Below are 25,763 nucleotides of genomic sequence, written 5' to 3' on the forward strand. Positions count from 1 at the left end.
CTGCAGGAAAAGCAAAATTTCTGCAATTAGCAGACCATGCCTGAAGCTCTGGATCCATCCCTTAGCTGTTTGTTTCCTTGGAGCAGTGAAAAGCCCTGGGCTGAGCAGGATGCACAGCCTTCAACAGGTGAACAGGGATCAGAAATAAAGGAAAAGTTGTGTTTCCATGGCAGTTTTCAGACCCTCACATGACCAATGCACAAGTTTTGGATCAGAGCTGGGGTTACTTAAATCAGCATTTCACCCCAACTCTGACAAAAACAACAACAAAAAAAGTCTGCTTTTCACAGCTCAGCTCCTTCTGGGAAAGGGAATTTGGGGGACAGAATAATAAGAGGGAAAATAGAGCAAAAAGGATTTTAATTTTAGTTTCACTGCCTTTCTCTGCCCAAACCTGCTCCACCCAAAAAGTCAGGGAGCAAGTTGAATTTCTCTTCCTGAGCCTCCTCTCGAGCTTGTTCTGCAGAGAGGTTGGAGAGAGGATCCACCCAGAGCCATGAGAAACAGAAGCAGCAGAGCTCCAAAACACCCTGAAAACAATCCTGGATTCACCTCTCTGGTAGTTTAAACATACAACTAAAAATAATAATAATAAATAATAGTAATAATATTAATAACAATAATAGTAATAATAATAATAATTTAATAATTATTATTTTAGGAGTAATTGTCCTAAACCACAGAGGTCTGGCACACCCCACCTCTCACCCTGAGGCTCTGGGAAGAATTCCCTGACCCGGGGCTGCACCAGGAACCCCAGCTCAGGCTCCAGCTGCAGGAAAAGCTGTCAGCAGGTGATGGATGGATCTCCCCCCCATGAGTCCATGGCTGGAAGGGGTGGGTTGAGCACTGAGAAATCACTGTGGTGCTCTGGGTGACCTCCAGCAAGTTGGGCTGCTGGATGCACAGAGATGGAACCATCCATTATGTTGGAACCCAAAAAACCTGAGATTTTTCAGCTTTCTGTGTTTTCTGGCACTGACCCCCAGCAGAACACTGCTTTTGACCTGAAGCCTTGGAAAAAACTTTCAAATTTGAGTGATGGAGTTAAAATCATGGGTGTGTAATTAAATACAAGTGTGTGATCTTACAAGTTGAAGTGTTTTGAATTTGAGATTTTTAGCATATAGTAATAGGTTTGGGACAAGATGGAAGATTTTAGATGTCGTCCCTTTTCTGTCTTCTTCCTTTTCATCATTTCAAGTAATAGTTTTTGGTTGGATAGTTAGTGCTGCACTGTGGGTCACAGGAGTTTTGTTATCAGGTCAAAAGTGTAAATAAGTGTTAATTCTCTATTAAACTATTTAACTTTAAAAGACCTTGTAACTAACTAAATTTTGCTTGCTTTTAGCTGGTGGCTAGAAGTGTTGCAGACCCTGTGCTTTAAATAAAATTTGATAAATAACCAAGCCAGAACATGAAAAAAAAAATTGTCTCCTTCACGTTTTTAATCTTAACTCCAAGTAAAAACAGAAGAAAATGAAAGCAAACCACTAATTAAATACTGCAATTACCACATTTACACCATTCCACATTCCAGGTGTGATGGGAGTGACCATGGGTATTGGAATTTTGAGGTTTGGGAGTTTTGAACTTCTTGTGCTTTTTTAGTATTGATTTTTAGAAGAGTATTGGTTTTGATTTGAAGGCTTGGAGAAGGCTTCCAAATTTGAGTGATGGAGTTGGAGTCACTGGTGGATAGTTTGAATAGAAAAAAAGTTTTGAATTTGAGGTTTTAAAATATAGTAATGGGTATGAGACAAGATGAAAGTTCTTGAGCATTGGCTCTTCATCCTTCTTGTTCCTTCTTAGTTTTAAGTAGTAGTTTTTAGTTAAATAAAAAATACCACTGTACAAATCCCAGGTGTTTAGTCATTAGGTCAAAAGTATAAATAATATAAATGTTAGTTTTTAATTGGATAGCTAAGCCTTATAAAACTTTGTAACAAACAAAATACACCTCCATTTTCTTGCTTTTAACTTGTTAACTAAAAATACTGTACAACTCACTCTATTTTAAATAAGAATTAATAAACAGCTGAGTCCAAACACAAAAATCCTGTCTCTCATGCTTCAATCCCAACTCTAACTAAAAAAAGCAAAAAACAAGAAAAGGGATCCAGTGTGGGCAGGTGGTTGGAAAAGGCTGGGAATGCTGAAGGAGGTAGGAATTCAAGTGCAGTTTCATGATTTTGTCCCTCATCCACCTACAGGAGACATCTTCTCCCAGCATGATAATTTGTGATGGACAGGAGTCCAACTATGCACTTGAAAAGCAAAAATGTCCTGCTTGAATTTCTTAAGGATCAACATTCAACCCAGAATCCTGGATTCAAAATATCCATCTGATGGGCTGGTGGCACAACTCAGATTTTGAGTTGTACCTCCCAGTTTTTAGTCTCTCCTTCCAGGTAATAAGCAATAGGACAAGAGGAAATGGCCTCAAGTTGTGCCAGAGGAGGTTCAGGTTGGATATTAGGAATTTTTCTTCATTGAAACAGTGGTTAAGCATTGGAACAGGCTTCCCAAAAGAAAGTGGTGGAATCACCACCCTTGGAAATGTTAAAAAAATGAGTGGATGTGGCACTTGGCTTGATGGTTTATGGTTTTTATGGGCAGGAGGGGTCAAGTCAAAGTTTGAATCTGATGATCTTTGAGGTCACACAGATATTCAGTATTTCTGTGATGCCCCAGCAGGGTTTTACCTCAAACTGCAGAATGCCCTTGGTAGATTGGCAGATCCAGGGGACGAAGGGGGTGCCTGGTGCAGGTTCTGCCCCTTCCCCTTCTCCTGTGAACCCATCCCTCCAGCCCAGGGTGTTAATGCTGTAGGAATCAGGTGCTGGGCAGGAGGTGAAAGTGTTATTACTCAAGCCACTGGTTCCAATGAGATTATCCAGCCTAATGGAGCAGCTTGTGTGGACCTCCTCTAAGCCTGAATTTTCACTGTCAGAGGATCCCCAGTCAAGTGGAAAATTAGAAGGAGAAGGGAAGAGGGGGTTGTGGAGGGGAAAAGGGAGGGGATGATTAAGTCCTCTAGAAATTAATTCATAACTGGAGAAATGGAAATAATAACTCCCCAGGCCAATGGACAATCCCCAGCAAACACATTTCAATTTGGAAGCTGGCTCTGCTGCCAGTGCAGCGTTTGCTTTCTGGCTCCTGCTACTTCATTGAGTCAATTTTCCACCCAAGGTGTTGACTTTGTCCTGGGATTGTGGCTCAGAGCCCCCTCACCACCCCTGGCTGCCCAAACTGCTCTTGGGTAGGTCCTGTAGGGAGCAGGGTAGGTCCTGTAGGGAGCACTGGCTCAAATCACTTTTTAATTCTCTTTGGGTTTGGTTGTTGTTTTTTTTTTGTTTTTTTGTTTTTTTTATTATTTTTTTTATTCTTCCCCACAGGAATGGATCCCAGTATCCAACAGGTTTAGAAGCTCTTGTGCAAAGCACACTAAGGCTTGGTGGAGTTCACAGGCAACACCAAAATAGCAAAATGTCCATGTGCCTTTGGTGGATTGGGATCCCACACACTGTCCAAGGGCAGGACAGGACTTGGTCAAAGATTCTGGACTGTCAAAGCTGTTGGTGCAGCAGGTTCTAAGCACAGTTGGGTATTTAATTAAAAGACAGCATGGTTTTATTTAATAGTACTGGCACAAACAGCAGATTTGTCCCCTGTTGACAGAAACATCAGAGCACAGGTTCATAAATGGCTTGTTATGACCTGACTCCCAAAAAACACATCCTCAGCCACAAAAAGCCAGACCTCTTTCCCAAAATCTGTATGGGCCTCAGAAATGACAAAATAACAAAATAACCATGCAGAGCTCTTGGTCACAACCTGCCCTGGTGGGAGGTGTCCCTGCCCATGGCATGGGGTGGGAACTGGATGATTTTTGAGGTCTCTCCCAACCCAAACCACTCTGGGATTTTATGATTTTAGCATTGTGGGTATAACTGAATAGTCACATGAAATTGGGACAGCAGGCTGAGTGAGGGACAGAGGATTTCCAGCTGGTCCTTCCATCCCAGGGGTTCCTGAGCTCAGAGACCTTCTCAGCCTGGCTGGGATTGCACACAAGCTGCCCCAAAACAGCCTCAAAATGGGGCTGGAGAGATTTAGCAATTGTTTACCTGATTCCCCAGTGCAGTTCTGGGAAATGTTACTGCTTCCCAGAGGCACGAAATATAATTTTGCCTTAAAGGTTAATAGTATTCGACTCACTGAGGGAAGAAAGGAGTGCTCAGGAAACTCTTTATTCAGATCCCAGCCTGCTGCACTTCAGGTGCCACCCAGGGCTCTGGTCATTGAGGGGAACTGGCCTCTCCTGGCCAAATCCTGCTCTCCCACCCCTCCTGCTCTTTGGCAAGGAAAATATCTTTCCAGGGACTCAGAAGATTCTGGCAGTGAATTTAAATTAAAGGTACTACTCCTGACCTCAGGCAAGAGTCAGCCCCTTAGTTGTGAAATGCAAGTGTTATATCCGTGCTTTGTGGGGATTTATCAACCCTAATAATGATAAATTCTCCAAAACAGAGGGGGAAAAAAGCCCAATCCTTGTGGCAGGGGGAAAGCTGAGTCCTCACATCCAGAGGCCAGCAGAGCCTGGGTCACTGCCCCTCTGCAAGAACACCTCAGTAGAGTTTGGGGGTCCAGATGTAGGTCAGAGGATGCTGCACCCACAGCCACCAGGCAGCTGGGGACTGGAAGATGCTTCCATGGGGAAGTTTAATATGCTTTAAGTCACTCCCAGAAGGAAAGGATGTTGGAAAACAAAGCTGCTCCCAGTTTATGTGTAACCATGCCAGGTGCCTCCTGTAGCCACAGAGGGTTTAGCTGAGCTCCAGTGTCTGATCAGGGAATGTCTCATCAAGGAGAGGCTGTCTGAGCCCTCCTGGGCTGTGGGGGACACCTCCCAGTGTTTGTTCCAGGCTGGTTGTGCTGGTCCCTGGCTGGATCAGACTGTGCCAGCTCACATTCAATCCTGCCACCCTGACCCTGAGGGATGGGAATTTCCTCCCCAACATAGCTGTGGGAACAGCAGGCTGGATTCAGGGCTGTGTTTGATGACCAGTGAGGCACACAATGAGGCTCAGAGACCTTCTGCTCCACTCTTGCTCCTGCTCTCTGCTTCCTGCTGCCTGCCCCAATCCTGCTCTGGATCACTCAAGGAACAGGCTGGCAGTTGCCCAATTGGTAGCCACAGACAGAAAAGCAGAATAATCACTGGCCCAAATATAATCTGCAGGGCTCTCCCCAAGCTCCATGAGCCTCCCAAAAGATCCATCACCTCCCCCAGCAGCTCAGGAGAGGATGTGAACCACGAAAGGCAGCACAAGTTAATCCTTGTGCTGCACAAACCACCCAATAATATGCAGGACATTTCCTATTAACCACCACACATCCAGACAATTACTCTGATTGATTCCAATCAGGTTTTACACCAGGCTTTATCCATCAGCACAATGCTTTGCTGCCTGTTAATATCACAGGGAAAACCATTCCTAATGGAGGCTGCCAAACTCCACAGCATCAGCATTAAGCAGTCACAAGAATTGATGTGGCAAATGCAGCCTTGGGATGGCTGAGGGTTTGCAAACTGCATGGAAAATGCAATAAAAAGATCTATTGGAGCATCCACACAACACCAATAACTCTCCCTGTGTTCTGAATGGATTTCTCTTCTATGGGAAGAAGTGGAGAAATACCTGGAGATGGATGTCCCCTGAAATCAGGATTATTACACATGTGTGATTGTAGAGGGATGGATGGATGGATGGATGGATGGATGGATGGATGGATGGATGGATGGATGGATGGATGGATGGATGGATGGATGGATGGACAGCAGATCTGGTTTATTCCCTTCCCCTCTGTCCATTCCAGCAGAAATTATGTTATCTTTGTGTTTTCTCTTGTTAACACATTTGCAGCAGGCACAGCAACCAAAAGGAGGATGCTGAAGGTAAGAAACAGAAATATCAGTGGACTTTAAGACATCAATCAACTACTACTTTCTCAAGGTGGGGATGAGAATTATTTTTGTCCTCTACTACCTGTCCTGATGCCAAAAATCTCTGTGCAGCAGAGGATAAGGTGCACAAGGAGGATGTTCTTCCTCAAACTGTTCAACCTTCTGTTGCTGCCAGAAGCAGCATAAAAACATAAAATCCTGAACTGGAAGGGATTCTCAAGGATCACTGAGTCCAAAAGGAAAGTCCCCTGGGATTTTTGCACCTCACCTGCAGGGTGAGAGCAATTCCAAAAACCACACTGAACACACCAGAGCCTTCCAACCCCTAACACAGCCATAAAATCTCTCCACAAAATCAGCAAATCAGTGACACAGAAAGTCCAGCCCCATAGCTCTGCCTGTAGTAGCTCCTGTCAGTTGTTCACTCCAAAATTCTGAACCTGGCATCTCCTCCAGGATGTTTTCCAGCCCCCTCCTGGATGCCTTATTGATGTGTTGCTGCCTCATCTATTAGGAAAAGTACTCCACAAGCAAATGAATGCCCATGATTTCCCTGGTGGCAGTCTCAGGTGACACTTCCAGCCATTCCCTCTGCACAATCCCTGTCCCACACTGATTTTCCCTCCTCCAGTCTGTTATTTGTTTATCTCCAGCATGTGGATTTAGCTGTTCTGGCCATAATGCTGAGATGTTCCTCAGCCTGCTAATAAATAAGACTTTAATTCAGAATCATGGGTAGGAGCTAGGGAGTTGTTCTTGTTCATCCCATGGCTGAATGTGTGCCAGTATGGATTAAAATCTTTCCAGCACTTTATCTCCTTGTATTTTCATCTCCCCAGCACTAAATTACCAGCACTGAACCTCCAGTAGATATTTGTGATCACCTTTACACACTGTCCTCCTCCAACATCAACTTTTTGGTTACTTTTTTCCCTGACTTGATAATTTTTCCTCCTTTTTTAATTTGTTCTTACCCAGCAGGAAAAAATACCCAACACTTCCAAAGTGCTATCAATATCACAAAATACTTTTGACCAAAGCCCTGGGTTATTTTGTCAGATGTTGAGGAGAAAAAGGAATGGCAAACAGCCCAGAGCACTGATCAGAAAACCTGGTTCAGCTTATTAATTTAACACCTGGCATTGGCTGCCTTTTGCAGCAAGGTCCATAATATGGATTCCAAATAATTAGAGGGAGGTCAGGGGCAGGTACAGACCTTCTGCATGCACTGAGGCAGCCAGCTCAGGCACAGCAGGTGGGAGATGCTGACCTCAGATTTATGTGGGGCCTCATTTCTAGTCAGTGATTCAATATCTAATTAAAGCATGTGCAGCACCCATGGAGTGATTAGTTGGAGCTGCTCTGAGGAAGCACCAATTGGACAAGAACTTTGTGAGAAGCAAATTTCTATTCCCACCCAGGAATATCCCACTCTCTGGTTTCAAACAGCTCCTGAGGTACAAATTTTATTTTGTTTTGTGTTTCTGTATTAACCTTGAATTGTTCCCTCTGTTTTCACGAGTGTTTAAAGGAAGGAATTAGAGATTTGTGCCCATGGCCTTGCCAAGGAGGACAGGGATGAAGTGAAATGCTCAGCCAGGCCCAGGCTATTAATTCCAGCCCTAATTCCTTCCCTAGGCCCAAAATAACCACAAAATTCAGAGGAGAAATCCTTACACCTGAGGAGTGACAGTGCCAGTTTTCATGACACATGAAACCTGTGTGGGGGTAGGAGAGAGACTCAGAGATCCCTAAAGATATTTAATGACTTAATTCCTCTGGAACAAAAATCGTGATGCAGCCTGAGAAACTTCTAAAGAGCTTTTCTTGTAACACAGGAGGAAATTCAGGGCTGCCACTCAGAGGGTCTGTGGGGTGCTGGTGACTCTCTGATTATTTCCATCCTGCTGCAAGGTTGGTGTCTTTTTCCTTGCAGCTTCCCTCCATCTCTTCAAACACAGCTCAGTCCCAGTTTGTGTTTGCTTTATAGATTCCTTTCCTTACTTTGCCCCTCACATCTTTGGCAATCACCACATACAAGGAAAGAGATACTCAACACCAAGGAGGTGGCTGGGAAAGAGGAGCCAGCAGCAGCAGCAAGCCTGGCATAAGAAGCTGATCCTGTTGTAATAAATATTCCTTTATTCCCAGTGTGATCAGAATTGGTGCCCACCAGCTTAACCCAGAGCTCACAGATCTCACAACACATCCACATTTAGAGCTTTCTCCAATTTGTGATGAAGTCTGAGGTCCAGCAAGACCCAACAGAAACTCCCTGAAGACTTTTTGCAGCTCAGCTCAGGGATTTCTCCATCCTCCTATCTCTCACGACCTTGTCACAGTGACTGGCAGGTTGAATTTCAGACCAGCTGCTGGCTGTGACATTGACACACCTCACACTGGAATCATTTAGATGAGTGGATAAAGCTGCCACTCAAAATCCATCCTTAGAGCATCCCCCATCACATATCCAAAGGAAATCCATAAATCCAGCACATGTCCTCCCTGTATGCTGGAGAGGAGCAAAACTTTTGAGTCACTGTATTTTTTTTTTTTTAATTTTTTTCAGGATGTAGATCCTGAGATCCACAGGAGAAACATCAAACCTTGAGTTTTTAGATGGAAACCAGGAATCCTGATGCCTGGTCTGCAGGGAAAAGACCACTTCATAATGAACCCAGCATGACAGCACTGATCCAAACTTCATCAACTGCAATCAAAGGCAGGAAAACAAAGGAGGGGATGGAGGGAGACAGCAAAAATGAGAGTTGAGATGAGCTGAGCACACATTTTAATGGGGATTTGGACTCCCTGCTGCTGCTGCTGAAAGGATTCTGCAGCAATCTTGGCTTCCCCTTCCTGGATTTACTGAGCTAATCAAACACAATTCAGTGTGGACTGGGAGCCAACAAAATCCACAGCTGGTGAGAGGGAGTTTGGGAGCAGGACACGGGGTGCTGGATGGGAGAAAAGCTCCAGGAAATGGCCAAACACCACCCCAAAAAATCCAGAGCAGCCAACAGCAGAGCCAGGGCCACCTCCAAGGAGTTTTGGGCAGGGGGAAGAGCAGTTTGTGATGCTCAGGGCACCCAGACTCATCCTGGCAGGATGGGCACAGCCAAGGTGCTCATCAGGCTCAGCACCAGCAGCTCTGGGTCACTGCTGGGGCTGGACAAGGACACAGATCAGGGGATTTTCATGTGCAAAATTATGTTTGAGAGGTTCTTGAAAGTGCAGAAATGTCTGCAACAGCTCAGCCCAAACATCCATAGAGCTGTTTGTTCATTCTCCGACTCCAACAGCAGAAAAAAAATGACAAAATAAAGATAATAAAGTGAAAATTCCCCTGGTTTGAGCTCCCAGCCAGCACTGGCAAGGGACTGCCTGCCCTGGAGCCTGCACTGATGTCACTGTATTGAAGAGCTCTCAACAGATCTTTCTTTCATTAATTTGTCTAATTGCTTTCCAGCCAGTTGTGTTGCTGGCCTCCATAATGTGCCTCTCAGAGCTGCCCAGATGAATGATACACTGTATGAAAATGTCCTTTCTTCTGTTTGTTTTAATATTCTGCTTGATAATCTCATATAAAGTTCCCCAGATCTTGTGTTATGAGAAATGAGCAGTAATCATCCCCTCTTCACATTCTTCATTGCCCTCCTGATTGTCTGGATCTATTGTTGCCCTCTCAGTCATCTCTCTTTTAAGATGAAAATTGCCAAGTCACACAATCTCTCCTTGTGTACCTCTGACAATCCTGGAAAAAACTCTCTCTAGCACCAATTACCTTTTCTTCTTCATTCTTCACCCGTTTTTAGCTCATTTATAAATACACCAAACACCCTCAGCAGACATTCCCATGGGACCCTCCCAGATCCTCCCTCCCTCCATCACAACCTTTTATTCATGGTCTTTATTTCCCACCTTTGAACTGGTTGCTGATCTATCAGAGGACTCATCTTCCTGTCCTGTGACAGCATTGTTGAGGTCCCTAGCTATGGGAAAAGTATAAATTCTTTTGTATTAACCACATCATCCCTATCACAGGGACTTTGATTTATTTAAAGAACAATTGACTCGTGACACCTACCACCCTCCCCCAGAGTGTCATGTGCTTTTTTTATTCATCTATTCTTAATCATGGCTCAAATTAATGGGGAAAAAAATATTCCATAGAATCATAGAATCCCAGAATGGTGGTTTGGAAGGGATCTTAAATGATCTAATTCCAACTCCTCTGCCATGGGTGCCTTCCATTATCTCAGGTTGCTCCAAACCCCATCCAACTTGGCCTGGAACAGTTCCAGGGATGTGGCAGCCACAACCTGGATTCAAATTTCATGGTTTCAAATTCCAGCCCTTGGACTTTTCAAGAGTTTGATTTTAAAAAAGAAATAACCTGTTTTCCACCTTTCATTCTTCCATCAGGGCCAGAATAGGCAATGAGGTGTAGAGCAGATTTAATAACGTGCCAGTTTCACATCACAATTTCCCAGGATCTTGCAGTGAACATCACTTTCATGCTGTAAAAGCGTTTTTTGCTGAGCCCTCAGCAGCAGCCACTTCACACAGCTTGTGCCTTTTGGAAAGTAAACTTCTGGGGGAACCAAGTTACATTTTAATCAGTTATTTTTATGAGGTTACCAATGTGTTTCCTATGTGGGCTGCCTGATTATTGTTTTGCAATTCACAACCTAGAGTTAGTGATCTTTTTATTATTTTTTTCCCTTCTATTGAGTGCAACTTCTAATTTTAAATAATGCCTCTTGACTTTGCCATTTAAGTAGGTATTTTAATTCTTTTTTCATTCACTTTTACTATCTTTATTTTTTCAAAGGTCATATAACTTCACAAGCCTCTTACATGTTTTTTTATGCAGGATACTGTGAGGCACTGCACCTTTTTTTTTTATTTTCTTTTTTCCCTATCTGCTCCTTTTAACAAGCTACTCAATTTGATATTGTTTCCACTTTGAAGCTGAACTCCACAGTAATTTTTATTTATTTCTTTTATTCTGCCTCTACAGGATTTGAGCACCACGTGGTTGCTCTTTCAGAGCAATGCACTGAATATCTGCATCCTGCAGCACATCCTGGGAGTAAATCAAGAATAAATCAAGAGTAAATCCAGATTTGTGTCTCTTTCCCTGGGTTTACAGGTAGGAGTGTTGTGACATTTGCTTGGTGCATGTGAAGCCACTTGAATCTCTCATTACCACATTCTCTGCCCTCCCAACCTTTTGCATTTCCCTCAGCCTGTCACTGTCACTGTCACTGCCTTCAAGTGGTCAATAAACCAGCCTCAACACCGTGCCCTTCCCTGGGGACACCTTGTCACTTGTGCACACATTGACCTTATTTTCTTCCTTTGATTTTACATTTTCTTTAACATGAAAGCCTTTCCTTCACCGTTGTGGCCTCCTCTATTGTTCTTGGGTGATTTATGCCATAAATGAGCTTCTCTTTATCAAGGTTTCAGGCTGGGTATTCCCATTAGCATCTTCATTTAAAGCAGACTGTGCACAGGAGCAAGTATATATTTAATTCTGTCTGATTGCCTATTCTCCTGTGCCTTGATTAAAAGGGACATTCATTGGGATTGATTTTTGATACTTTAACCTGAATTTTATCAAGTCCCAATCCAATTGCCTTCCAAGGATAAAGGCATGTTATGACTTCACCTTTAAACAATGAGTTTCAACCTTTAAAAACCTCTTCCTTGCCTAATTTTTATTTAACTGGCAACAAATATCTTCCTTCCTCTGTCAACTCCTGCTCTTTGGAAAGGTTTCCTTATTCCTTCCAAATTTTTCCTGCTCTGTTTTCTTAACTAATGCACTGAAACATTTTCTCTTTTCCTGGCTTTGCATTTGAGAACACACCTTCATAAAAACGTTGATTTTTAGGCAGTTATCTCTACAATTTGTGTCTTCCCTCCAGGATTTTCCTCCCACTGTCCTCCTGCAACTGGGAGCTGTGGCAACATCCCATTAGTGCCTCAAACAATACCAGGAAATATTCTCTAATCCTGGGGCCAAACACCATGGTCTGATCACAGCCATGTTGTTAAATCTATCAACTTCCAAAATATTTCCAAAACAAACCCTCCCTGACCCATGTAATTCCCAAACACCTCCAGGAATTGTTTGAAGGGGAGATAGCTGGCCCAAAACAAACTCCATCTAATAAATTTGCAGCATTAGGAATTGTCTTCTAGTGCATAATACTCCATGGAGTTATTCTAATTCCTGCAATAAATATATATTATATGGCCCAGCACCACAGGATTCCTCCCACTGGAGTCTCTGGAGATGTTCTCCTGCCACCAGCTAATGGATTCAAACTGACAGAGGGTGGATTTAGGTTGGATATTAGGAAAAAAATTCATGATGAGGGTGGGGAGGGTCGGGCACAGGTTGCCCAGAGAAGCTGTGGCTGCCCCTGGATCCCTGGAATGCCCAAGGCCAGGCTGGATGGGGCTTGGAGCACCCTGGGACAGTGGAAGGTGTCCCTGCCCATGGATGGGGTGCAATGAGATGAGCTTTGTAGTCCCTCCCAACCCAATTTATGATTCTGGCAGAGCCATGCCAGTCTCTTCTTGCTCAAAATTCTCTTCCACACACCTAAAAACTTCTCCTATCTCTATTTGTGGGTTGTTTTTTTTTTCTTTTTTTTCCTCAATGCAAACAGAAGAGTTGAAGTGTCCTACTCTGGTAATCCAGGGAAAAGAACCAGCTCAACATTAACACTGCAAAATGCAAACCAAGCCAACAGGAGAAGACACTTAATCCATGTTTCCATACAGATCTGTCAGTCTGTCCACCAGTGCAGTGACCCTGGGTGCTCTGGACTCCAGGGTAACCCTGATCAGATTTTCTGTCAGATTTTCTGCTCCAGGGTTATGCCAATGCAACCCTGATCCCATTTTCTGTTCCAGGGCAATGCCAATGCAACCCTGATCCCATTTTCTGCTCCAGGTTTATGCCAATGCAACCCTGATCAGATTTTCTACTGCAGGGCAATGCAAATGTAACCCTGATCAGATTTTCTGCTCCAGGTTTATGCCAATGCAACCCTGATCAGATTTTCTGTTCCAGGGCAATGCCAATGCAACCCTGATCCCATTTTCTGCTCCAGGTTTATGCCAATGCAACCCTGATCAGATTTTCTGCACCAGGTTTATGCCAATGCAACCCTGATCAGATTTTCTGTTCCAGGGCAATGCCAATGCAACCCTGATCCCATTTTCTGCTCCAGGTTTATGCCAATGCAACCCTGATCAGATTTTCTGCACCAGGTTTATGCCAATGCAACCCTGATCAGATTTTCTACTGCAGGGCAATGCCAATGTAACCCTGATCAGATTTTCTGCTCCAGGTTTATGCCAATGTAACCCTGATCAGATTTTCTGCTCCAGGTTTATGCCAATGCAACCCTGATCACATTTCCTGCTCTGTTTGTGCTGGAAAATGTGAGATACCCTCATGCCAAGTACCCCAAAGGGGCAGCTGCAGGAGTGACAGGCAGGCCAACAAATTCCCATCCACTTTGGGAGAGATGTTTCATCTGCAAATGGGTTGTACATGACAGAGACAAGTTGCTATTTCAGATATTTAAGGATGCTATAACACTGCTTGGCCTTAATTTTGGGCTCCAGCAAGCTATTGATTTTTTGATTCTTTATATTATGTTAATGATGTCATGATCATATCAGAGCAGCAGTGTACTCCTGCAAAGCTCCAGAGTGCAATATTTAATAGATACTGTTAGTATTAATTGATTTTGCTATAATTCATTCCACTCATGTTTTCACGCTTAAGGCTTGGGTTTTTTGTTGTTTTGTTGGTTTTTTTTATTAGCAGTAAATTCCCTAAACACCCAGGCAGGATGAAAAAGTCAAAGCATTTACTCCTTCTCTTATTTTTTAATTTGGGAGTGGGGGAAGTGGGGAAGGCTGTCCTCTCCAGCTCACCCCAATCAATAGCAGATTAAGTATAACACTCAATAATGGGACTGATGTGCCCCTCAACAGCTCAAGAGGCCATCAAATGATATTTTGTCAATTGGACAGATGAGTTTATGCTGTGGGTCCACTCTTCTTCCTTTCTCAGCCCTTTCTGATTCTAATCCAGATGCCCCTGGAAGTGTCCAAGGCCAGGTTGGATGGAAGTTGGAGAATCCTGGGATGGTGGAAGGTGTCCCTGCCCATGGCAGGGGATGGGACTGGATGATCTTTTAGGTCCCTTTCCACCCAAACCATCAAACCATCCCAGGATTCTGTAATTCTATGATCTTCTATGAGATAAAGACAGGAGGGAATTCTTCAGGTCAGGATTTTTTTTTTTTTTTTTTTTTTTTTTTTTGTCCTTAAAAGCAGAGAGGGGAACAGAGAACAAACATTTACTGTTGCCCTACAATTCTGGTAAAAGTTATCTCCCCAGCACACAGAAAATCACTGTCATGTCCAGGTACACTGAGACCCTGCCCAGAGATAATGCAAAATTCAGAAAACCATTCCTGGAAATAAATTTTATGAGGCAATACCCTCAAGATGGAAAAATCATTTCTGCTTTCTTGGCTAATCATACCCTGAAAGTTATTTGTGAGCTTGTTTGCAGGGCTGGGGCTGGGTGAGGATGAGGAAGGGATCAGGTTGATTTGCTTGTATCCATGTTTGCATTTTCTCTTCTCCCTGAGAAAAGCACAGAGCTAAAGCTCTTGACAAGCACCCCAACATCATCCTCCTCCTCCTGTTATTATTGGCCTCCTGTTCCCAGCTCCTGGGGAGCCACAGGGCCAGGTGGCTTTTGTCCCTATTATTGAGAAAATCTGCAGACAAAACCTCTTTGTAGGGGGGTTTGGGTCTGAAAGACAAAAGGAGTTTGGTTTTGTTGTGGTCATCTCCTCACCTCAGCTTTGAGCCATTAAACTGGGGTTTCCTTAATAAAGGGGACTCAATAATACAGGGGTTCCATTAATAGTTTAATACATTAATTCATTAATCCTGGTTTTAAACTGGAGGAAGGTCCATTTAGAAGAGATGTAAGAAATATTTATATATTTTTTACAATGAGGGTGGTAAAATAGTGGCAGAGGCTGCCCCTGGATCCCTGGGAACACCCAAGGTCAGGTTGGATGGGGCTCTAACCCACCCTCACCCCAAAATATGCACCAAGCTACCGAGGGAGAGGCCTTCCAGGCATGGGGAGTTGGATTGAGTTAGACTGAGATTATTTTCTTCACATGTCTCAATTAAAATGTAGATCTGCTCCACTGCCTGGGGCAGAGGGGCAGGAGGCACTGGGAATGAGATGTGGGAGGGAGAAGTGAGGCATTGCTCCATCCCTGTCTGCCTTAACCCTTGTGGTGCCAGCCCTGCTCTAACAGAAGGGTGTTCATTGGGATAATCAAGGACTGCATGTGTGTTTGCACCTTGTCAGGTCTGCTTAGTCTCCTTCTGCTCTAATTAAACAAACTCAAAACCTTCTCAGCCACCTGTGAGATGAAATTATTTTTGTGCTTTATTCATGTTTTATACATCTTCATATATGCTTTATATTTATTGATATATATTAATGCAGTCATCACATCCAGCTCACTACAGGAATTTTGCAATCCACTCATTGTCCAAAATAATTCAAGCCTTAGGATCTCACACCCACTCATGAGGTGAGGAACTGTTACTCCTGTTCTACAAACAAGGGGCTGAAACACAGGGAAGTTAAGGATTGGAGTCATTTTAAGTCAGGTATTGTTTGATGTGGTCCTTAAAGGTTCCTCAGTAGCTACTGAAAGAAACTGGCACTTCCAGAGGGGAATTCATTCCACTGCCTTCAACACCCCAGGGTTAGGAGGAATGTGTTCAGAAATGTCTTTGTCTTCTGCAGAGACAGGAAGCCAAGGAGCAGATGAGATAAATCCCATCCTAAGTAATTTGTCCAAAATCATGCAAGGTAGAGCAAGGAAATTAATTCTGCTCTGTCTTGCCAAAGGAAAATCCTGTAACCAGTGGATCATGCTGACATTCCTCTCTGAATGTACCAAGGAGTCCAGGATGTGTTTTCTCCAGCCAGAACCTGCCCCAGATCTTGTCTTACAACAGTGACTCTGTCCTTCAGCAATTCCCATTTCCCTGACCTCTCAAATCCCTTTATCCAAGTTAGGCAGAACCATCCTCCAGCTCCTCCACTCTGTCCCAGCAGAGCTTTCAGCATTTCCCCTCCTCTTCAGAATATTTGTCTCAACTTTTCCTCAGCTTTCTCTTTATTTATTTCTTTTTTTTTTTTTTTTGCCACAAGACAACCAACAAAAAGATGTGCTAATTGCTGGTGTAACTTCCCAGGCAGGGAAGAAAATATTGGAGGGAAATGGAAAGAAACCTGTTTTTCCTTCCATCCCCAGGGACTGGTGGGTGCTTTCTCCCAGGACACAGCCAAGCTCTTTGCAATGGGGCTGCCCCATGTCCCTACAGCACAGGAGGAAACCCATTGCCAGTGGCAGGAGAAATTCACAGCCAACACCACTGGGAATTTGGCCTTTCCTGCAGAGGATAGCAAGAAAACATGTTTTCCTTGAATATCCTGGTTTCTTTTCTTATCCATATTTGAAGTGGAAAACAATGGAAGAGAAGATTTTGGAGAAAAGAGGACAATGAGCTGCTCAGAGCCACTCACCAAACAAAAGAAATGCAGATGTTGCTGGGGTTAGGAAGAAAATACTGTAATGAGGATCCCCCATAGGCAGGATGAGAGAATCAGCTTCAAGCTCAGAATCTCATGTGAACTCTCAGAATCTCCCTCCAGGACCACAGTTCTGCTTGGAAGGGAATCCTGAGCTGGAAGGGACTCACAAGGATCACCCAGTCCAACTCCTGCACAGAACACCCCAAAAATCCCACCCTGTGCCTGAGAGTGTTGCCCAAACTCTTCTTGAGCTCTGTCAGGCTTCATGCTGTGATCCTGTGGAGACAGCTCCAAAAATACTCAATTCTTGTGTCCTAACGCATCCAAAATTTTTTTTAAAAAATTGAAAAAAAATTAAAATCTCCCTCTCAAAGGGAGACTCTCTGCACCTCTGCTTGGGGGATGGAGTGCAGGGGGGTTTGGGAGCAATAGGGAGAGTTAGGAGCTGTGCTGGTGGCACAAAGAGGCATTGGGTGGCAGGCCACTGAATGTGGGAATATACAGAAGGTATCAGGGAGGAATTCCTGGCTGTCAGGCTGGGGAGACCCTGCCCAGAGAAGCTGGGGCTGCTCCTGAATCCCTGGAAGTGCCCAAGGCCAGGCTGGATGGGGCTGGGAACAGCCTGGGATAGTGGGGGGTGTCCCTGCCCATAGCAGGGGTTGGAATGGGAGGATTTTTGAAGGGTTCTTTTCACATAAATAATTCTCTGATAACCTGGATTTACGGGCAGGAGTGTGTGCAGATCCATGGAGAGGCTGAGCCTGGATAAAAACACACCAAAGGTTTGCTGTGCTTTTCTTTAGGAGGAATTTCTTCCCAATCCACCCCTGCTCCATCCCCTCCTGAGACCTGAGGATGGATGGAATGCCACAGAAGCAGCAGTTGCAGAGAAAGGCTGATGTTCCCCCACCCTGGGGAGGGTTTTGTTTCATGTGCCATTTCCCCCCATTGGCTGCAGGGGCACCTGACAGCAGGACAGATCCCCCAAAAGAGAGAGATTCCCTACAAAGAGCCCAGCCACTGCTTCAGCTCCCTGAACCATCCACATTCCCTGACACTGAGAGCCACAGCCCTGCAGCAAAGCCCAGCCCTGCCTCACTGAAATTAGGGCATTGCAGGACTTTAAAATTCACAGGAGGAGTGAGAGTGGTCACCTTGCAAAACCCATGGAATTTTGTCCATTCTGAGAATTTAAGAGGGAAGAACAGCCTGGGAGTTTTGAGCTTTCTGTGCTTTCTGACCCCCTGGAGAACACTGCTTTTAACTTAAGGTCTTTGAGAAAGCTTCCAAATTTGAGTGATGGAGTTAAAATCACAGGTGTGTAGCTGGAAGAGAAGTGTGTGTGATTTCACATGAAGGGTTTTAAATTTAAGGTTTTTAGAATATAGCAATAGGTATAAAACAATATAAAGGGTTATGGGTGGTGTCTCTGTCTTCTTCCTTCTTCTCCATGATTTCAAGTAGTAGTTTTTAATTGAATAGTTAGTGCTACACAGCAGGTCACAAGTATTTAGTTATTAGGTCAAAAATATAAATAATATAGTTGTTAGTCCTTTATTAGATTATTTAGCTATAAAAAGCCTTGTAACTACCTAGATTCAGCTCAATTTTGCTTGCTTTTAGTTAGTAGCTGGAAATCTTGCAAAACTCTCTTTAGATAAAATTTAATAAACAACCAAGCCTGCACACGAGAAAATTAATTTCCTTCATGTTTTCAATCCTAATTCTAAGTAAAAACAAAAGAAAATAAAAAGAAGCCACTAATTAGGTGTGCAGTTAACCCATTTAAAGAAGAACATCCCAAACTGGAGTTAGGCTCTATTATGTTGCCAACATACAGAGCTCTAGAGTAATTTGAGATGTCCTCAGGACCCCATTAATTCTCCAGAAGAAAAGTAGACTCTGTCATATTTGTCAGCCCCAGGTGAACATCTCACACCTGAGGTTCCCCAGTTGCAGCACACAGCAGGGATTCCCTGAACTGAATTCTTTGTGTACATAAGAACACCTATAATTCAAATTCTTTACATTCTCAATATATCTGTGTTTAAGCACTCAAATTATTCTTTATTCTGCTGCTTCTTGAGGTCTGAATCTCCCTGCTGGCTCTGTCAACATCCACGTTGCAATTCAAGTCAGGGAACACTCGTTCTGTGTGACAGTCCCTGTAAATCTGCATCTCAGCTCAGTGCACACCTGATTTTTCAGATTTTTAAGGCTGTTCAGGGCAGCCATGCAGCTTTCCCCTGTCCCTGCTCCCTCTCCTGTGGGATATGTAGATATTCCACCTTCCCCTGAAGGGGCTGAACCTTCTGCAATGCTCAAGCTGAGCTGCCAATGTTCCTGTGACGGAGACAAATCCCAAGTAGGACACCAAACTCACCCTCCTGCACGAGGAGAAAGCTTCTGCTGGAACCCACTGCACAAACTAATTATCTTCCCACCCTTCCCCACTGCCCTCTAGCAAAATAAGCTAATCAAAGGAAAGGTTGTTATCAAAACACATTTACCACACGCCTGCCTCTTATGGCCCACAGTGCCCAGTGCTGTCCCTGAGCTGCCTCAGGCAGGTACAGGCACTGAGATAATCAACCTGTGAAGGGCACAGCTCAGCCTGCACTGCTCAGCTCACCAGAGCAGGCAAAGGGCTCCCAAAGGGAACACCATGGCATTTAGGGAATGGGTGGGTTCTCCAGGAATAGGGATCTGCTCAGATCTGGTTCAGAGGGGTTTATTCAGTGTTGATTCCCAGGAGCCCCTGATTGCCTCAGGGCTGTATCACCATCAACAGCCATGCTCCTAGTTCAGAGAATTTCTCCCTTCTCCTCCCTGGGCTGAGAGCCCAATCTCATTTCCAAAATGCAGTAACAGAGCTGCCACATTTGGGGCTATTAACCATTCCAAAGGCAGTAACAGAGCTGCCACATTTGGGGCTATTCCCCATTCCAAAGGCCATAGCAGAGCTGCCACATTTGGGGCTATTCCCATTCCAAAGGCAGTAACAGAGCTGCCACATTTGGGGCTATTCCCCATTCCAAAGGCAGTAGCAGAGCTGCCACATTTGGGGCTATTCCCCATTCCAAAGGCAGTAGCAGAGCTGCCACATTTGGGACTATTTCCCATTCCAAAGGCAGTAACAGAGCTGCCACATTTGGGGTATTCCCCATTCCAAAGGCAGTAACAGAGCTGCCACATTTGGGGCTATTCCCCATTCCAAAGGCCATAGCAGAGCTGCCACATTTGGGACTATTTCCCATTCCAAAGGCAGTAACAGAGCTGCCACATTTGGGGCTATTCCCCATTCCAAAGGCAGTAACAGAGCTGCCACATTTATGTTTTTCTCCCATCAGGCAGCAGCACAGAACTGGAAATTTTTGCAGTGAGAAATGTCCACAAATACCTTGGAAATACCAGGGTGTTGAATTTAACAACTGAAGTAGCTCTGAGCCTCCTCTCTGATGGGAGGGTACAGCCCAGCTGGGCACAGATTTCCAAGGAAAAGCAGGATTTGGGCTGGAAACAGGTTCTCCATGTGGTTGCTCCATCCTCAGGAGGATTAGGAGAGTTATCAGGTATTTTTGGCAAATATCCAAAGGTAGAAGGCTTCAAGAGCTGCCCCATGGCAGGACAATGTTGGGGCAGGAAAGGATAGAGAAAGGTAGTCCTATAAAATGGCCTCAACCATGATTGTGGGACCCAGAGGGTGTCAGGCACTGCAAGAGCTCCCCAGGAATGTGGTGATGGCACCAACCCTGCCAGAGCTCAACAAGAATTTGGACAATGCTCTCAGGCACCTGGTGTGGTTTTTGGGGCTGTTCTGTGCAGGGCCAGGAGTTGGACCTTGGTGATCCATATGGGTCCCTTCCAGCTCAGGATATTCCCTGATTCTATGAGTTTTTAATCATTCCAGGCAAGTGCAAACCATCTCCAGATTGCTGCTTTATTGGAGGAACTCCAGTTTGGGACAAAACAGCATGGGGAATACAAGGCAAGCACAGCTGAGGGTTTATAGGATCACAGGATCCTACAAGAGTCAGGAAATCCCTCTTTACTCACTGCTAAAGCTCAAAGTGGCCCAGGAGTGAGTGTCATATTCCAAATTCCTGCCTTGCTGGGTCCCTGAAGCCTGACCCACACAGTCCCTTCTAGAACTGGAGGAAAAGACTGGGAAGCAAAAACAAGGAGGCAAAAAAAGTGAAAAAGAAAGAACAAAACCCCTCAGCCTGAAAGAGTCACAGGCTTTCAGACAGCAGAAAGTCAAACAAGAAAAAGACCCTTCAAGGAAGGTCTTATTGCAGCCTGTGTAGGCAGCTGGGGTTACCTGAGACTCTCTGGTGGTTCAGAAGACTTTGACCAAGAAAGTGAAAGCCAGGGGCAATCAATGAGCTCAGCCAGAGGCAGTGCATCAGGTTACCTGCTGAGCCCAGGCACCACGAGCTGCACTTTGGAACTTTTCCCTTTTTTTTTTTTTTTTCTCCTGGTCTAGCAGCAAGTCTGAGTGTGGATAACAAACCCCCTCCCCCTCCACAGTGATCTTTAGAAAACAGTTTGTGTTTAAATGCCTTTTTTTTTCTCCCTTCACACCATGTTAGAAAGGAGAGCTGTAGTTTGGGGGTGTGTGAGTTGTCCACACAAGAGAAGAAGTGGAGAGCAGGGGGATGAGGAGGGTCAGTCCCAGACACTGGGGTGGGTGTCTGCTGCCAGAGAATGGCAGCAAATCCCTCTGACCAGGGCTGCTCTTTTTGTTGGGAGACCAAAATTTCTCTGTTCTTGGGTTCAATGCAGGATGTGGCAGCAATGTGTGTTCTGTCCCAGCTGGGGCTGTGCCCCTGATCTCCTGGCACACATTATCTGCTCATGGGCATCTTTAAACCAGCTGGGCAATCATCTTTATCTTCCCACAGCCCATCCTCCCTCCAGGAGATATCTCCTGTTCATGGCCACTGAGTCCCAGGGCATGGCTGAGAAAATTCCATCATCCCACTGGGAGATGCTCCAGCCAGGGCAGGAGCCAAGCCTTTCCTAGCCAGAGAAAAACTGACATTTTGGACACCAAGGCACCTTCTTCCCACTGCATTCCAGAGGAAAACCAGAGCCTTGCACATCATCCCTGGAGCTTCAGAGGAAACTGCCCCTTCTCCAGGAGCACTGCTCCAGCTGAGCCACATCTGCCCCTGCAGGAGGATGCAGCACCATGGAATGGGACTGTGCCACCACCCTGACTGACTGACTGTGCCAGCTTGGATTCTGACTCTGGCAGGGTTGGGATTGTTCTGTGTAATACTGCATTGCTATTTGAATTGTCCTAGTGAAGAACTGTTATTCCTAATTCCCACCTCTTTGCCTGAGAGCCCCTTAATTTCAAAATGATAATTTGGAGGGAGGGGGTTTCCATTCTCCATTTCAAGAGAAGCTCCTGCCTTTATTGGCAGACACCTGTCCTTCAAACCAGGACATCTCCTATGGTTCCTGAGGTCTCATAATAGCAGAGATCCAGTTAATCCACACCAGCTCCACCTGAGGAATTGTGTGTGGGAGATTTTGGCCATCCCTTGACTAACACAGAGCCAAAGAGATCCAGGAAGGAAACAGATGTGGCCCAAATATGAGAGTGTTGTGTCACTGCTTCTTCCATGGGGTGAGGATGCTTCAGGAGGATTCTGTTTCCAAGGTTGAGGAGCAGCAGGATCTGCTGTGTGCTCTGCAAAGCCAGCAGAGCCAGCTGGGGTGCCCTGGGGAGGCTCTGGGGGCCAGAAGGACACACAGAGGACACGAGCAGCTCCTCAGAGCTGAGCAGAGGAGTGCAGGGAGCAGAGCCAGCTCCTGGCTCTGATATCTCCAAGCAGGACAGACTGGAGATGCTTAAACAATCCCTCTTTCCTTCCCAGCAAATGTCAGCTCCTCTAAACCAACAGTGCTTGTTGACTGCTTTGCTCAGTCTCCAGGGCTGGTAAAGGCTTCTGGGGAGAAAGAAATCACAGATGCCCAAATGTTTCACTCTAACAGAAAAATAAAAATTAAAAAAAAAAAATGCTTCCCTTCAGAATGAGTTTTTATTTTGAAATCTCAAGCAATTTGCTAAAAACCAAAATCAAACCCCAAAACGAGGACTTCCGAAGTCCAGATGAATCATTCTCCAATTACCAAATGGAATCAGCCCCTTCCAGAACAGCCTTCAAGAACATTTCTTATTAAAAAAAATAATTGGCCACTGAGAGCTGGAGGGTAAAAAAAAAAAAAGTTTTGAAATATCACAAGTTCTCCCAGAAAATGGGACTGTTTCTCTCTCTGATTGCAATTAATGACCTGCCAGGCAAGGAGTGCCCAGACCTGCAAGGGCAGAATCCAGAGCAGAAGGAGGCTGGTGCCTGGGGGTGCATCCTCCTTAAGGACAGCTGGTGTGTGTTCAGCTATCCCTCCTGGAATTAGATGGATGTTGCATGGGATGAAATGAGGCAGCAAAGCCAAAATCCAGGAGTGTCACAGAGCAGAGCCTGGGACAGGTCCCTTTGCACCCAGCAGGGATTTCCCTGTAATAAAATGTTGCCCTTGCCTATAGGGACACTGTTTTTCTGCCCCAAATTTCCATTATTATTGCAGCTGGGGTGTTAAACACAACCCAGGGATGCTGTGCAGGGCTGAAAACCTGCATGGTGACCACATGCAGATGGACCAGTGAATGTACATAGAATAATAGAATGGTTTGGTTGGAAGGGACCCTCAAAATCATCCAATTCCACCCCTGCCATGGACAGGGACACCTTCCACTATCCCAAGTGCTCCAAGCCTCATCCAAGCTGGCCTTGGACACTTCCAGGGATGGAGCAGCCACAGTTTATTTAGGCAATCTGTTCCAGGGTCCCCCCACTCTCACAGGGAAGAATTCCTTCCAAACATCCAGTCTAGAATTAGGGAGGGCTCTTAGGAGTGGTTACAGCTTGGATATGGGTGAGACAGGAATAACTTGCCAGGGGATTAGAAGAGTGGTCAGATTTGGGTGGGATCTTTGGGCAGTGACACAGGAGGAAGCTGCTGAATTCATTTCAGGGTTGCAGGAAACTTTTCTTTGCTCTCACCCCTCTCTGCAGCCCCTGCCCATGCTGGTGACATTGCTGTGACCTTGCAGCAGGCACTGAGTGCCAGCTTTGCAGCCTGGTCCATCCCCAGCCCCTCTCCCTCCCCCAGAGAGCCACATTTTCAATTTACACCAAGTAAATGATTCATCACTGCCTAAAGAGGCCAGAGCAGAGACGGGGAGGGAGCAGAGCTGGGAAAGGGAGGGGGGATGATGGGGGTAAAGATACAGAGCTGGAAAGCTGCAGTGAGCTGCTCTGTATCATCTCCTCTGCTGGGGCAGAAGCAAATCAATCCTCCCCCTCTCCCCTGCAGCCGTCTGTGGGTCTGTCTGCCTCCCTCTCTCTCAGAGGACTCGAGTTTCTCTGTGTAAGGTTAGGACAGCAGAGCTGTGGAAATCGATTCCCCAGCCCTGGCACAGCACAGACAGCCCAGCTCTGCTGGGGAAGGATGGATGGGGAGCTGTCCCTGCAGATCTCAGGGGCTGGGAGCTGAGAATGGCTGGGAATGCGGTCTGGGGAAGAGGGAAAATCCCAAAATAAGAGAGGTGTGCATAGAAGAGACCAAAAAAATAGATGCTGTAACTATTGGGCAGTTTCCACCTGTCTCCCAGCACTCCACTGGTCCTCTTGGTGGTTTATACTGGAGGAGAAGGATAGAATAGCATGGTTTACCCACAAATCTGGCTCCCAGCCCCATTTTACCCACACCTAGCCCAGGTGCTTCCTCCACACCAGCTCCCACTTCTCTGGGTCCAGCCCTGCACTGGGTATCCCCTGGGATTGCTGACTGGGAGGGAAGAGGGGAGGTTAGCAGCCAGCAGGGGAAATGTTTATGGCATTTTCCCCCAGGAGCTGCTGATGATGTGTCCCACTTGAGGAAAAGTCTGTTAATGAGTCTTGAGGGGTTCTGATGTGCAAAAATTTCTAATTAGGGACTCAGCTTTCCAGTGTCCTTACCCTGAATATCCTGTGCAGCCAAAACTTGTTGAGTGGGATGTCATTTGTTCCTTTGCTCTCAGGGCTGCCCAAAAGGATGAGGAAAGTGAGACTCAAAGGAACACCTGAGGCTGCACTGAAAACCCCTCCCAAACTAGGACCGAAAATCAGATTTCTTAACTGTGAGGAAAACTGGAGGGAAGCAACAGACTTGAAATGGGATTTGATAACATTTGCCTTCGAAGTGCTTAAAAAAAAAAAAAACCCACAGGGAATCAATCTCAGAGACCCTGCTGTGAGGCACATAAATAAGAGGTGTTTCTCTTTTCCAGATAAGGAATCAGAGGTTAAGTGATGGGGACACTGCCATCAGGCAGGTCCAGCCTCCATCCACTCTTCTCCCTCAAGGATTGAGCTTGCACAGAGATTTTTTTTTTTTTTAAACCAAGTTGAATCTGCCAACCCCACCCATAACCCTCCATTTCATTTCCAGTACTCCTCAGGATGAGCTGCTGCAGTTGTCTGTGCCCTTTTTTCTCTATATTTTTTAGGATTTACTGCTGCATGCTTTGATTGTTTGTTGCCACTGATCCTGGATGCAAGGAGATGAAATATCCAGCATTGCTGTGGTACAATCAGTGAACAAATTCATGCCTTTCTGTGCTGCTTGCACATCTCTGTGCTGTCCCTCCACTGGCAGCAAACACAGGGTGTCCTGGAGGATGGATGCAGGGTGAGATGGGATGGGAACTCATTATACAGCTCTGTATCAAATGGAAATATCCTCAGATCAGCAGGATGAAAGTTTCCTATGCTCTTACCCACCACACCACAGTTCAGGACTGGTTTGCCAAAGTTCTCCTGAACAATCCCAGAGCATGAGCCACATTTTTTTTGGACGTGTTTTGGGATGGATCCCCCAGATCTGGTTTGAAATTAGGGAGGCTGCAGTGGTTTTGGATGGGGGTCACAGCAGCTGACAGGAGCAGAGCACTCAGAGCATCAACAGAAGGTTGGAATGTGGTCCAGGTTTGGTTTGCTCCCTTCTGTTCCAGCAAGGAGAGGCAGCAAAGTCTCTCACTCCAACTGGACCCCTGTC

At 45.4% G+C, this 25,763-nt stretch overlaps 1 protein-coding gene across 4 annotated transcripts in view; it reads right to left on the reverse strand.

Moving 5' to 3' along the window:
- Nucleotides 1-25,763, reverse strand: part of PLXNA4 (plexin A4) — a 424,069-nt gene that overhangs the window by 121,671 nt on the left and 276,635 nt on the right. Inside the window, exon 6 of one of the 4 annotated variants that reach the window (XM_079303972.1) lies at nucleotides 15,935-16,928. The exons of the other annotated variants lie outside the window; for them this stretch is intronic. Within the exon in view, the coding sequence (XP_079160098.1) occupies nucleotides 16,916-16,928 (13 nt within the window). The 3' untranslated portion in view covers nucleotides 15,935-16,915. Of the gene's footprint in view, nucleotides 1-15,934; nucleotides 16,929-25,763 lie in introns of those variants that run through there. 4 annotated transcript variants of the gene reach the window in all.

This window comes from Erithacus rubecula (genome assembly GCF_903797595.1).
Source record: "Erithacus rubecula genome assembly, chromosome: 4".
Classification (NCBI taxonomy): Eukaryota; Metazoa; Chordata; class Aves; order Passeriformes; family Muscicapidae; genus Erithacus; species Erithacus rubecula.